General features: G+C 45.3%; 1 protein-coding gene across 1 annotated transcript; it reads right to left on the reverse strand.

The window, feature by feature from the left end:
- Window positions 1-1,428: 1,428 nt before the first annotated feature.
- On the reverse strand, window positions 1,429-4,214 carry LOC100281600 (uncharacterized). The gene is made up of 3 exons (NM_001154519.2): window positions 3,071-4,214; window positions 2,576-2,980; window positions 1,429-2,472 (listed from the first exon to the last, which is right to left on the reverse strand). The coding sequence occupies exons 1-3, from the start codon at window positions 3,999-4,001 to the stop codon at window positions 1,865-1,867; spliced, it is 1,944 nt and encodes a 647-aa protein (NP_001147991.2). The 5' UTR covers window positions 4,002-4,214; the 3' UTR covers window positions 1,429-1,864.
- Between the last annotated feature and the right edge of the window lie 10,780 nt (window positions 4,215-14,994).

The raw sequence follows: 14,994 nt of genomic DNA on the forward strand, positions 1-14,994 counted from the left end.
TACTCCTAGTTTCCTCTCTAGATAGACATCTGTTGAGCCGAGGGATCCGCAGTGATTTTGTAGTGTCGATTGTGATCTTGTGATCTGAAAGTTTAATATAAGGAAGGGTCGCCAGTACGGACCATAGCGTTTGTTTACATCTCTATCTCAGTTTTAGATGCATGCTGAAATTTGGGGTTGTTTTGGTCACTTGTTCTCCCCTTCCACTCCTCTTGTGTTTTTGTGGAAAACCATTGATTCTTTTGAGAGGATTTGGTTTGGGATTGATTGGTGATGAGTTGCACTCTTCGGACCACTGTATACACCTAGTTACTGCAGATTTTGGTCACGATTTGAGAAAAACTCAGTTTGAACTCGTTCTATAAACCCCAACAAAATGTCAGTTTTTACTGTATTTTTAAATCTGGGTTGATTCACAAGTCAGATTGAGCTCAAAATTTGTGGAGACCTTGAAAACATATTTGTTCAAGTGTGTGTAAAATTTAATCTCAATCGGAGTTCGTTTGGTTCAATTTTGGATCTAAGAATAGAATTTCATACTGTTAAAAACAACACTGGTTCACGATACTGTTTTGGACCATTTTGGACTTTTTTGGTGCTCGATTTGCGATCCGTTTGTTTTACTGGTCTCATGTGAGTATTAGAAACATTTTGTAATCATGCGATCACTTGTTCGCTGATGTGTTTTTAGTTTGAGCGCTTGTTTCATCACAATTGAAATGAACTGTTCATTTTCAGTGTTTGAAAGTAAAATCTGATTTGGTCTCATTTACCCATTCTCTCGTCGCCTCACCGGTCCTACAGTTTTAGAATCTAGGCCTTATTTGGAACGAAGGATTAATAAAATATAAGGATAGGAAAATATAGGAACGGAGTTGCATGACACTTATAATTTCATAGGAAAACTTTTAAGAAATTAGACATCATGTTACAAATCCTTCAAAAATCTGACTGCAATTGTCTATTCTACATAAAGTTTTATAGGATTTATAGGAACTCAATTATTTATTTCAAAGGTCACGTAGGAAACTTTTCTATAGTATTTTAATCATTTAAATTTCCTTTATTTTCATGTGTTACAAAGGAGACCAGACTGGACGGAACCAAAAGAATGTGCAGTATACTGGACACGACTCCTGTGAACAAAACAATTTCACATCCTAGAACCAAATTTGACAACTAAAATGTCCACCATTAATAAATTACTCCATTTCAGCGTGCCCCCCACCCAAAACAACACACACAAACACAAAGAGAGGCCACTATCAGATATCAATGTCCTGTAGCATATTTTGCCAAATAAATATTACCATTTGCTATCAACAACTATTGTTTGGAAATCAATATACATGTTCAGCGTATAAATCGGTATAACAGAATGTACATTACAAACAGACGCTGATCAAAAAATTTCAGCGCAAAAATAAACCCTCTACATGAAACGAATCTACTACACGCATAGCAATTGGATGAGCGCACTTAAATCACATCAGCCTAATCCTGTAGCTTGAATGTGTATGACAATGATCCTGGCATAATATTTTGATCTGATGGTTGATGCACCAGTGTACCTCATTCATCCCCAGCTAAACACAAAAACAGTGAGCATCCAACCAAATTAAAGATGCAACTCTAAGGGCCTCTGCCTGTGCTTACATACATATATGAAGTTCACTAGTTCACATCCTTTTCTCTGACTGCACCAGGGCAATCGATCAGGGAGCATCGATTGCAATGTTACAATTGAAAAGGGAAGCTAAACTGAAAGCGAAACGATTATGACACAGAAATCAAATAAATCTGAAATCAAGAAGATCATGTCGACCAGCCCACACCCTTCGCCGTCGTGGACAGTGGAGCTAGCTCAACGGCGATCCAGCTCTGATCCGTCGCCGCCGGCGATATCGTCGATCATCCTGATGACGTCCTGCAGCTTGGGCCGCCTGTCGGGCTCGACGGCGGCGCAGAGGAGAGCGACCTCCGTGAGCCGGAGCATGTCCCCGTGCCGCCCCCGGTCGCCCAGGATCTCCACGTCGAGGATGTCCGTGGACCACTCGTGGCTGAGCGCCACCCGCGCCCACTCCGCCAGGTCGCCGTCTTCCTCCACGGGCACCTTCCCCGTCACCAGCTCCAGCAGCACCAACCCGAGGCAGTACACGTCGGCGCGGGACGACAGCCGCCTGCCGCCGCGGCGCGCGAACTCGGGGCACTTGGCCGCCGCCAGCCGGTGCGCGTGGTGCGGGAGCAGCGGGTGGAAGCCGTGGTCCGTCAGCTTTGGCACCGCCTGCTTCTGCTGCTTGCCGTTGGGAGCCGAGAAGAAGACGAGCACATTGGACGACTTGAGGTTGCCGTGCGGCGGCCGGTGGAAGTACGGCAGGGACTTGTGCAGGTACGCCAGCCCACGCACCATGCCCTGCGCTACCGACAGCCGCGCCGGCCACGGCAGCGGCGTCCTCCCCTCGCCTCTGTTTCCTGCGCACGCGCAAACAAAGCAAGGCTCTCTCGTGTTGATTATCTCCGCCGACACGGCACGGACGCGACGCACGCACGCACGCAAGCGTCCCGGACGACGTACCATGCAGGAGCTGGAAGAGGCTGCACCCGGGAACGTGCTCGTACACGACCAGCTTCTCCTCCTTGGAGTAGAAACACGCGACGAGGTCGACGACGTTCTCGTGCCGGAGCTTGCCCAGGAGCTGCATGGTGTGCGTGAAGTCCCTACGCGGCACGTGCGACATGTTGCGCAGCCGCTTCACGACGACGACGGGGCCGGCCTGGAGGGCCACCCGGTACGTGATCCCCAACCGCCCCTTGCCGAGCATCTCCGCCGTGGACCTGAAGAGCTCGTCGAGGTCGAAGCTGGCCCCGTCAGCGCGGAAGAGCTGCAGCTCGGCCCCCTTGCCGGATTCCGTGCTGCGGCTGCCACTCCCTCGGCCTTGCTCCACCTCCACCTTGTCCTTGATGTCCTCCGCCGCCGTCACTTTAGCATTGTACAGAACAAGAGTCTCCGTCACAAACGAGAAGGCCGTTGCAGAGGAAAGAGGAGTCAGGAAGTGATCCGAATTGTCACCTGTGGCACTGCCACTGGCACGGCCACCGAGACGGACCTCCTGGCTCTTCTTCTTGTGGTGCAAGAAGATGAACACAGCTGCGAACGGCACCAGCGCCGCGATGAGGCAGATCGCCACGACGCTCCACGCCGCCAGCCTGAACCGCAAGTGCTTCCGTGCCGCCCGACCGCCGTCGCCAGCCGGCCTCACGACCGGACTGCTGCTTCCATACGCTGGAGCACCGGACGACGGCAGCCCCTCCTGGTCCCGGCAGTCGGCGTTCACAACCTCGCCACAGAGCCTGAGGTTGTGGTCGAACGCGCTCGCGGGGAACCGTCGCAACGCGCGGGTGCCGGGGACCTCGCCCTGGAGGAAGTTGTAGGACACGTTGAAGACGACGAGCCCGTGCTGCTCGAACGCCGGAAGGGTGCCGTTGAGCAGGTTGTCCTGGAGTTCGAGCCGCGCGAGCTCCCATAGCGATGTGGCATAACCGCGCGGGATGGGCCCCGAGAACCGGTTGCTGGACAGATCAACGGCGCGGAGCCGCGACAGCCCATCGAGCCCCGGGAGCGCGCCGTGGAGCGCGTTCCCGCGCAGGGACAGCGCCTCCAGCCGCGACACGCCCCGGAGCGCGCTCCGCGGGAGCGTGCCCGTAAGCTGCGCGCCGTCGAGCGACACGCCGACCACGCGCCCGTCGCCGTCACACGACACGCCGTGCCACCGGCTCCGCTCGCCGTGGCACGGAGGCCCCGTCCAGTTGGAGTGCAGGTCCAGCGCCGACCGCAGCGTGTCGCGCAGCACCAGCAGGTCGCGCCGCTCGTTCCGCCGCTCCTCCAAATCCAACTCCGTCACCTCCGCGCCGCCCCGCTCCAGAATAACCGCTAGGACCCACGAAGCAACGAGCCATCTCCATGGCCTCCACTTGCATCTGTCACACTTGCTCCCGTTCATGGCGACCTCGATAAACTCGCGTCAAGCAGGCCACATGCATGAAAAGAAGTTGATTTTTCACCGACGAGGGTGATAAACAAATCGATTCTTGCTGGCGGATGCTTGCCGAGATGTGCAAGGCAAGGGAGGCAGTGGGCAGCAGAGAGAACCATGATAAGATACGTGGATACGGAAGGACGCAGGGTGGTAGTAGGCGGCAGTGGTGCGTGCTGGTAGCAGGAGGGCGCTGGATTTTTGGTGGATTCGACGTGAACATCTGGGCAGTTCGGTCGCGGCTGCAGCGACGGGCCAACCGATCCGAAAGGATGCAGCTGGAGTGTGGGAGAAGAGCTAGCCCGAGAGCTGATAAACCCAAGTGGCCGAGTGCTGAATTGGTTGGGACTTGGAGTTTGAGAGGAAAAAATATTCTCTACATCCAGATGTAAATCCACTCTTTTGCAGTCCTCACATTCATCACCCGAAGGCTCATAAAAGTAGATAAAATTTGCAATTTAATCCTTTAATAACTCGTTCTTTTTCTATTTATATGGGTCACTAGGTGGTGGGCGTGAAGAGCTGCAAAGAAGTGGATTCACATTCTAAACGGAGACGCAACCTACATACTCTTTACTCTTACATCTTTTCTATACCCTGATTTTTAAACGATTTTAGGCAACACTCAACCTATTAATTTGAGATAGGCTTATATATAAACTTTAGAAAGTTGTGAAATGTCATATTCTAAAAATATCTTACTCCATTAGTTAGATTTCGATTCCTCAAAACGAAGGAAACAAACATGCTCTAAGTAAATTGTTACTTTTACTATTTGGTATTTGCTTTTTATCATAACAGATTAATTTTTTTATTTATATCTTGACTATATAAACAATTGTCTTTGTGTCAACGCACATCAGATTTGTTAGATTTGTAATTTTGTCCACTGTATTTTTTAATTCTTAATGAAAATAGTATATTATACCTTATGTAAATTGCAACAAACCACATTTTATCACAACAAATTATTATTTATTTTTTGACTATAGAAACAATTATTAACTGTCTTTGTGCCAACACATATAACATTTTATTATATTTGTATTTTTGTCTACTAATTCTTTTTATTTTTAAAATCGAAAACCGCATACATATGTAAATTGCAACAAACTGAATCCATAGTTTCATTACAAAATATATGCAACAATCGTCTCCTGGAAAATCAAGATTCATACATATCCCAAATTAAAATATATTTAATTGCCAAGTAATTTTAAAGAATGTTTTTTAGTTTCACATGTCATATTGCACGACAAGATTAATAAAGATAGCTTCTCGCACTTAACTAAGGGTTAGAGGCCGTTCGTTTCTCTAGTTTAAAGTTGAATGGTTAAAGTTGATGGTTAAAACTTTAGACCACTCCACTTTAGTTTACTTGTGCGGTTTGAATTTTTTTCATGGTCTAAACTTTAGATAACACTTTAAAGCTATTATTTAAAGCCTCAAGTTCTAAAATATTCCAAAATTTAGTGGTCGAATAATTTAGATTCTAGGATTCAAGCATGACCTTAGTTATGATAAATTATAGCTAGGACCACTACAACCTTAACATGTTGTGATGTTGTTTGCTGGCAACATGATGTATGTATATATGATCTTTCTTTTCCTACTACTAGCAAACATGTATATAGGTTACAATGGAACCAAATATGTGGGAGCAACTTACAGTATATGTTGTGATTTGAACTTGGATTGTAAGCCGATTAGATCTGTAACTAATAACCAACTTATAACTTTAGTCCTATATAGATAAACGAAGCTAAGACCTTCCTAGGCACATAAAAACATATATTATCTGACTTGATCTAAACACATTAGGCCTAATCTAATATGGCCAAGCACATAGACACACATATACACGATATGAGCATCAACCACTCCATATAGGACGTAGGGTACTATGATTTAGTTGTTTGAACCTATCTAAATGTTGTGTTATTTATCCTAATACACCATCGCAGCTCATACTTCGAGTACTCTTGAACAATGGCAGTAGATTTCAGGGACAATAATTCCATCATGTCGCCCAAGACAACAACATGGCGGTAGATGCTATCATAAATCTAGGATGGACTCAAGCAATTGTACCACTAGGAGTAGTCATACAAGAGCTCAACAAGATGATAATTAGGGAAGATAATAAGAAGGAACAAAATCTAAGTGCTCTGATGAACCCTAATGTCTTAATGATAGAAGCTGGCCACATAAGTTTGATAATTGAATAAATCAATACATGAAACATTTTAGAGTCAAAAGCATATGGAGAAAAAAAAAATACATAGACGAAGTAAGACATATATATTGAGAGGTGACACCTTGTATAAGAAGTCTGCCTCCTTAAGGATATTAATAAAATGCATCTAACAAGATAAAAGCAAAAGGTTGCTATAAGAAATTCACAATAGGGTTTGTGGAAATCACGCTGTCTCTAGAACTCTAGTAGGCAAAGCTTTCCAATCGGGATTTTATTGGCCCCATGTCCAAAAAACATAATGGAAATAGGCTGGTAGTTTTTTTGGCAGTCAGCAATACATACTAGTGACGTGGTTGTAGAATATTCCTCTATCATGGCTTGGTAGGATCCACATATTTTGGCCATCACTTTCCTCTATCATGCCAATTATCAACACTTACCAATGAAATCGATTGATGGGTGGAATATGTGGATGCAGGCATATGGGGCGACAAAGACCGGACCAACAATGATCTAAACTAGCAAACATACTTGACCTAGGACACAATTAGAACTATGAACTTCAAAACTGAATTGTGCAAATGCTAAAAAAAGTTGTAGGATAGAGAAACATAAATCATTTGGTGGGCTTTCTATGGACCGGGATGAGCACAAAAAACAATCTAAAGGGCACATGAAAATACCTCATGGGTAACCTGATATATGACACCACTTTATAGAAAGGGTTAGGCTTTGATACCACTTATGTCACACTCGGTTTTGGAAGGTAAACCGAATGCGAACCATGTACGTGCCAGGATCAGAACTCACGTACACAACGATTACATAATTGTACATCATCACACAATGCTCAAATTAAATAGCAGAAAAGTACTTTAATTACATCAAGATGTCCGAGACATCCACAGAGTCTAATACATATCCATAGTGTTCATCATTAATATCAAAGTGCGGAGTAACGAAACGTAGAAGATAAGCCTACACAAGCAGCTGACTAGGGGTTGCCACTAAAATAAACTAGAACTCGTCGTAGTCTTGGAACTCCTCAAAGTCCTCCATGTTGCCAACATCTCCTCCAGAGCACTGAGTACAGTGGGGACAACCTGGGGTGGGGTGGTTTGTAAAGTAAGGGTGAGTACACATCAACGTACTCAGCAAATGTCCCGTTTTGGCTAAAGTGGACTAGCTGTATGTGGAGTTAAGGTTAAGCAGTTGCTTTTAGTTGGTCAAGTTTTATTACTAAAAGTAGAGCCAAGTTTTAGTAATAAACCCAGTTATTACCCAGAAGTACTCCCTCCAAGAGTAAATACCAAAGATCAAAATTATAACCATCATTATTAACCATCATCATAAAAGTAACCAAAGTTCTTGTAATCAAAGAGGATCCCAAGGCTGCTCTTAACCGTGAGCACGGCTGATATACCAGTTTCTAATACTCTGCAGAGGTTGCACACTTTACCCACAAGCCATGATTCCCATTCTGCCTGGGGTTCTAGCCTCCCCATTGATCACTACCAAGGTGACCTAGCAGGGTCTCACTACGTAGCCTTTATAAAGATTTCCCAGAGGTCATAGTCATCTGTTAGGTTTCTCCCGTTTGATAAACACAATATATCTCCCCAAAGGAAGGGTGACTAACAAAACCAAATCAAAGAACCTCTGCAACCAGCCTCGATAGAGCAAGTATTGTGCCCGGACCCCATTGACGGTCCTACGGCGAAGCCAACAACTCCTCTGGTTCCTCTAATTAATCAGCTAAGGGCATCCCATTCCACCCTCATAGTTGCACTGTTATCCCGGGTTGTCACTCCCCAAACAGGTCCTTACAGAGAGGTACTCAGGAAACAGTCCGAGTCCCCTAAATTATCACAAGAACATCATCGGGATAACATCATCGTATCATAATATTCACATCATGTTCATTGATTAAAGCAAAGCGATAGCAAAGCGCTAACCATAATAACCCAAAAGGTAAACAAGGATAAGGTAAATACAAAGCTAGTCAATCCTTAGGTTTCAATTGAGTAATGCGGGATAGTGAATTATAAAGTAAATAGGACATAATGGGTCAGAGAACACTTGCCTTCACTCGGTTGTTGCTCAGGAAGATCTTCAGCAACACACTCAGGAACCACAAACTGCTCTTTGTCTAAATAAAGCGATCATACATTCAATACATTTAGAAAGTACAAATGAACAACACATCAAACATGTACAAACATTGGATCACATCTCAAATGGTACAATATTAAATAAAGGAGAATGAGGTCAAATTATAAAATGAACTAATCTTAACTAGGAGTTGATTACCCTCTAAGTGTTTGGAACACATCTCAAAAAGGTAAAATAGTGATTAAGCAAAGAAATAGATTAAATTATAGGGTGAACTAGTCTCCTTTATGAATTGATTATTCTTTAAGTGTTGTCCATAATTACATAACTGAAAGGGAAATGTGCCCTTGGACCATTTCTAGTATATTTTGGTGATTAAGTGCACAACACATATTAAGTGAGTAATTATGTGCCAAATGATGAATGAAATGCAAATCAACAAGAAGGTATGATTCTATACTTAGTACATTGGTTTTTGTGTGCTAATATATTTTTCTAAGTGCTTGAATCAGGAAAAGAAAGGGATTGGAAACAGTTGGTTGTGTACAGTCAACTGCTGCTCAGTCTAGGTGCATCGGACTGTCCGGTGGTGCACCGGACAGTGTCCCGTGCGCCAGGCTGGCTCTGGCGAACTGGCCACTCTCGGGAATTCGTTGGCGGCGTACGACTTAATTCACCGGACTGTCCGGTGAGCCAACGGCCGCCAGCGCAACGGTCGATCGCGCAATCCGCGCGCGACGCGTGGCCCCAGCCAACGGTCGGCTGGGGGCACCGGACTGTCCGGTGCGCTAATGGCTACAATTCTGCAATGGTCGGCTGTGTCATTTTAGGAAGGAGATCCACACCGGACAATGAACAGTGGATGTCCGGTGGTGCACCGGACTGTCCGGTGCGCCACACGACAGAAGGCAAGAATTGCCTTCCAAGAATGCCTCCAACGGCTCCTAGCTACCTTGGGGCTATAAAAGGGACCCCTAGGCGCATGGAGGAGTCACCCAAGCATTCATTGATCATTCCTAAGCACCAAGACTTCATTCTCGCGCATTCAATTCTTTGAGATAGTGACTTGAGCTCAATTTGAGTAGAGAACTCTTTGAGTTGTGTTGTGAGCTCAAGTTGTGGCTTGTGTGCGTGATTGTGCTCGTGCTTTGAGTCTTGTGTGTGTTGCTCTTCCCATCCTTACTTCCATGCTTCTTTGTGATCAACAACTGTAAGGGCGAGAGGCTCCAAGTTGTGGAGATTCCTCGCAAACGGGAAAGAGTAAAAGAAAGAAAAACACCATGGTATTCAAGTCGATCATTGGATCACTTGAGAGGGGTTGAGTGCAACCCTCGTCCATTGGGACGCCACAACGTGGAGTAGGCAAGTGTTATACTTGGCCGAACCATGGGATAAATCATTGTGTCTCTTGTGCTTGTTTTCTTTGTGACTACTGTGTTTCACAAGAGCTTGGTTCTTAGCCACTTGATTCTATTGTGCTAACACTTAACCAAGTTTTGTGGCTACAAGTTTTATGTTTTTACAGGATCACCTATTCACCCCCCTCTAGGTGCTCTCAATTGGTATCAGAGCCGTTCTCTTCACGAAAGGGACTAATCGCCCGAAGAGATGGATCCTAAGTGAAATGGGATGGTGGTCAACAATAAGGAGAAGGAATCCGTCTTCAACGAGCCAAGAGACGATAAGCCCACTGACTCTGGCTCAAGTCACAAGAAGAAGGACGGGAAGAAGAAGAGGCACATCAAGAAGATAGTCTACTACGACAATGAAGAGTCCTCCTCTTCCCAAAGATACGACGACAACGGGAAAAAGAAACAATTAACTCAAACTTTTCTTTTGACTATTCTCGTATTCCGTCTAACTCCAATGCTCATTTACTTTCGATTCCACTTGGGAAACCTCCGCACTTCGATGGAGAAGACTACTCATTTTGGAGTCACAAAATGTGTAGTAACCTATTCTCTCTCCATCCAAGTATTTGGGAGATTGTTGAAAATAGGATGCTTTTTGATAGTACTGACAACCCCATTTTCATTAGTGAGCAAATCCATAAAAATGCACAAGCTACCACTGTTTTGCTAGCATCCTTGTGCAGGGACGAGTACCACAAAGTGAGTGGCTTGGATAACGCCAAGCAAATTTGGGACACCCTCAAGATTTCTCATGAGGGGAACGACGCCACCATGCTCACCAAGATAGAGTTGGTGGAAGGCGAACTGGGAAGATTCGAAATGATCAGGAGGGAGGAGCCAACTCAAACGTACAACAGGCTCAAGACCCTGGTCAACAAGATCAGGAACTATGGAAGCACGAGATGGACGGACCACGACATCGTCCGACTTATGCTCAGGTCCTTCACTGTACTTGATCCTCATCTTGTGAATTCTATCTGTGAAAATCCTAGGTACACCAAGATGACGCCCGAGGAAATACTCGGAAAGTTCGTAAGCGGGCGTATGATGATCAAGGAAGCAAGATACGTTGATGAGGCATTGAATGGTCCAATGCCCATCTACGAGCCTCAAACGGTTGCTCTCAAAGCAACAAGTAGTAGGGAGGCTCTACCCAGCAAGGTGGCACAAGTTGAGGCGTCCGGGCTAAATGAGGTTGAGATGGACCTCATTATCAAGCGCTTCAAGACCGCATTGAAGGGACGCAAGGAGTAATCAAACAAGAACAAGGCAAAGGGAAAGCGTTCCTGCTTCAAGTGCGGTAAGACAGGTCATTTTATTGCTCAATGTCCCGATAATGAAAATGACCAGGGAGACGAAAGACATGGGAAGAGAGAGAACAAGAAGGTTTACAAGAAGGCGAAGGGCGAGGCACACCTTGGCAAAGAGTGGGACTCAGATTGTTCTTCGTCTGACTCCGACGACGAAGGACTCGCCGCCTCGGCCTTCAACAAATCGTCGCTCTTCCCCAACGAGCGCCATACTTGCCTAATGGCAAAGGAGAAGAAGGTAAAAGAAACTCCTAAGTACTCTACTTCTAGTGATGAGGACTCTAGTGATGATGAAGTAGATTACACTAGCTTGTTCAAAGGATTAGATAGAGCTAAAGTAGAAAAGATTAATGAGTTGATTGATGCATTGAATGAAAAGATAGACTGCTAGAGAGGCAAGAGGACATATTATATGAGGAACACGACAAATTTGTTAGTGTTCAAAAGTCTTTTGCCTTAGAGATTAAAAGGAATGAATTACTATCTTCTGAATTATCTATTTGCAATGAATCTATTTCTAGCTTGAAGATTTTGAATGATGATTTAAATGCTAAGCTAGAGGTAGTTAATAAATCTAGTCCTTGTGTAGAGTATGCTGTAATTTGCAATAGATGCAAGGATTTTAATGTTGATGCTTGTGATGAACATTTAATTTCTATTTCTAAATTAAATGATGAAGTAGCAAGTCTTAATGCTCAACTTAAGACTTGCAAAAGTGATTTTGATAAATTAAAATTTGCTAGGGATGCCTACACTGTTGGTAGACACCCCTCAATTAAGGATGGGCTTGGCTTTAAGAGGGAAGCCAAGAACCTAACAAGCCAAAGGGCTCCCATTTTCAACAAGGAAAAAGGGAAGGCTCCTATGGCTAGTAGTAGTCAAAAGAATCATGCATTTATTTATGATAGAAAATTTTCTAGGAATGCTCATCATAATAGGAGTTATAATGCTTATGATTCACATGCCATGATTGTTTCAAGTTCTTCCTTTGTGCATTGTAGAAATATGCCTAGAAACAATGTTGTTCATAATGTGCCTAAGAAAATGCAAAATAAATCTGCTACTGTTTTTCATGCCTGCAACACTGATTTTGTACTTTCATGTAAAAATAAGAAAGTGATTGCTAGGAAATTGGGGGCAAAATGCAAGGGAGATAAAACTTGCATTTGGGTCCCTAAGACTATTGTTACTAACCTTGTAGGACCCAACAAGAGTTGGGTACCTAAAACCCAAGCCTAATTTGCCTTGCAGGTTTATGCATCCGGGGGCTCAAGCTGGATTATCGACAGCGGATGCACAAACCACATGACGGGGGAGAAGAAGATGTTCACCTCCTACGTCAAGAACAAAGATTCCCAAGATTCAATCATCTTTGGAGACGAGAATCAAGGCAAGGTTAAAGGACTAGGAAAAATAACTATTTCATCCGAGCATTCCATATCTAATGTGTTCTTAGTTGAATCGCTCGGGTATAACTTGTTGTCCGTTAGTCCACTATGTAATATGGGTTACAATTGCTTATTTACCAATGTAGATGTGTCTGTCTTTAGAAGGAGTGATGGTTCATTAGCTTTTAAGGGAGGAGGAGACCGGTCTAGATGCATGCTTAATCGCTAAGACTAGCATGGGCTGGCTGTAGCATCGCCGTCTAGCACATGTTGGGATGAAGAACCTTCATAAACTTCTAAAGGGAGAACATGTGTTAGGTCTAACCAATGTAACTTTTGAAAAAGATAGACCTTGTGCAGCTTATCAAGCAGGTAAACAGGTGGGAAGTTCTCATCATAGCAAAAATGTGATGACCACATCAAGACCTTTGGAGCTACTTCACATGGACCTCTTCGGACCCGTCGCCTACCTCAGCATCGGGGGAAGTAAGTATGGTCTTGTTATTGTTGATGATTTTTCCCGCTTCACTTGGGTATTCTTTTTGCAGGATAAAACAGAAACCTAAGGGACCCTAAAGCACTTCCTAAGGAGAGCTCAAAACGAATTTGAGCTCAAGATGAAAAAGATAAGGAGCGACAACGGGTCCGAGTTCAAGAATCTTCAAGTGGAGGAGTACCTTGAGGAGGAAGGAATCAAGCACGAGTTCTCCGCTCCCTACACACCACAGCAAAACGGTGTGGTAGAGAGGAAGAACATGACACTTATAGACATGGTGAGGATGATGCTTGGTGAATTCAAGACTCTCGAGCGGTTTTGGTCGGAAGCTGTGAACACAGCCTGCCACGCCATAAACAGGGTCTACCTTCATCGCCTCCTCAAGAAGACGTTGTACGAACTTCTAACTGGTAACAAACCCAACATTTCATATTTTCATGTATTTGGGAGTAAATGTTACATTCTAGTGAAGAAAGGTAGGAATTCCAAATTTGCTCCCAAAGCTGTAGAAGGGTTTTTGTTAGGTTATGACTCAAATACAAAGGCGTATAGGGTCTTCAACAAATCATCAGGTTTGGTTGAAGTCTCTAGCGACGTTGTATTTGATGAGACTAATGGCTCTCCAAGAGAGCAAGTTGATCTTGATGATTTAGATGAAGATGACGTTCCAACGGCCGCAATACGCACCATGGCAATTGGAGATGTGCGACCACAGGAACAAAAAGAGCAAGATCAACCTTCTTCCTCAAAAATGGTGCATCCCCCAACTCAAGACGATGAACAGGTTCATCAAGAAGAGGCGTGTGATCAAGGGGAGCACAAGATGATCAAGTTATGGAGGAAGAAGCACCACAAGCCCCTCCCACTCTAGTCCGAGCGACAATTCAAAGGAATCATCCTGTCGACCAGATTTTGGGTGATATAAGTGATAGTCGCCTAGAGGGGGGGTGAATAGGGCGAAACTGAAATTTACAAAAATAATCACAACTACAAGCCGGGGTTAGCGTTAGTAATAATAAATGAGTCCGCAAGAGAGGGCGTAAAACAAATCGCAAGCAAGTAAAGAGAGTGACACGTGGATTTGTTTTACCGAGGTTCGGTTCTTGCAAACCTACTCCCCGTTGAGGAGGCCACAAAGGCCGGGTCTCTTTCAACCCTTCCCTCTCTCAAAACGGTCCCTCGGACCGAGTGAGTTTTCCTTCTTCTCAATCAACCGGGAACTAAACTTCCCCGCAAGGGCCACCACACAATCGGTGCCTCTTGCCTCGGTTACAATTGAGTGTTGATCACAAGAGCAAAAGAGAAAGAAAGAATGCGATCCAAGCGCAAGAGCTCAAAAGAAACACGGCAAATCTCTCTCGCTAGTCACTAAAGCCTTGAGTGGAATTGGAGAGGATTTGATCTCTTTGTTTGTGTCTAGAGTTGAATGCCTAGCTCTTGTAAGTGGTTGAGAAGTGGGAAAACTTGGATGGCTATGAATGTGGGGTGGTTGGGGTATTTATAGCCCCAACCACCAAATGTGGCCGTTGGGGAGCCAGTCTGCTCGATGGCGCACCGGACAGTCCGGTGCACACCGGACATGTCCGGTGCCCCTGCCACGTCATCAGTGCCGTTGGAACCTGACCGTTGGAGTTCTGACTTGTGGGCCACCCCTGATGTCCGGTGGCGCACCGGACAGCTCCTGTTCATTGTCCGGTGCGCCAGTATGGGCAAACCTGACGTCTGCGCGCGCTGCGGCGCATTTAATGCCTCTGCAGGTAGCCGTTGGCGCGGGATAGCCGTTGTGCTGGAGTCACACCGGACAGTCCGGTGCACACCGGACATGTCCGGTGAATTATAGCGGACGAGCCGTTGGCTTTTCCCGAAGCTGAAGAGTTCCTGAGGCCGCTTCTTCATGGCGCACCGGACACTGTCCGGTGTACACCGGACAGTCCGGTGAATTATAGCGCGAGAGCCCCTGGAAATTCCCGAAGGTGGCGAGTTCGAGCTGGAGTCCCCTGGTGCACCGGACACTGTCCGGTGGTGCACCGGACACTGTCCGGTGG

This window comes from Zea mays, chromosome 1 (genome assembly GCF_902167145.1).
Source record: "Zea mays cultivar B73 chromosome 1, Zm-B73-REFERENCE-NAM-5.0, whole genome shotgun sequence".
NCBI classification, from domain to species: domain Eukaryota; kingdom Viridiplantae; phylum Streptophyta; class Magnoliopsida; order Poales; family Poaceae; genus Zea; species Zea mays.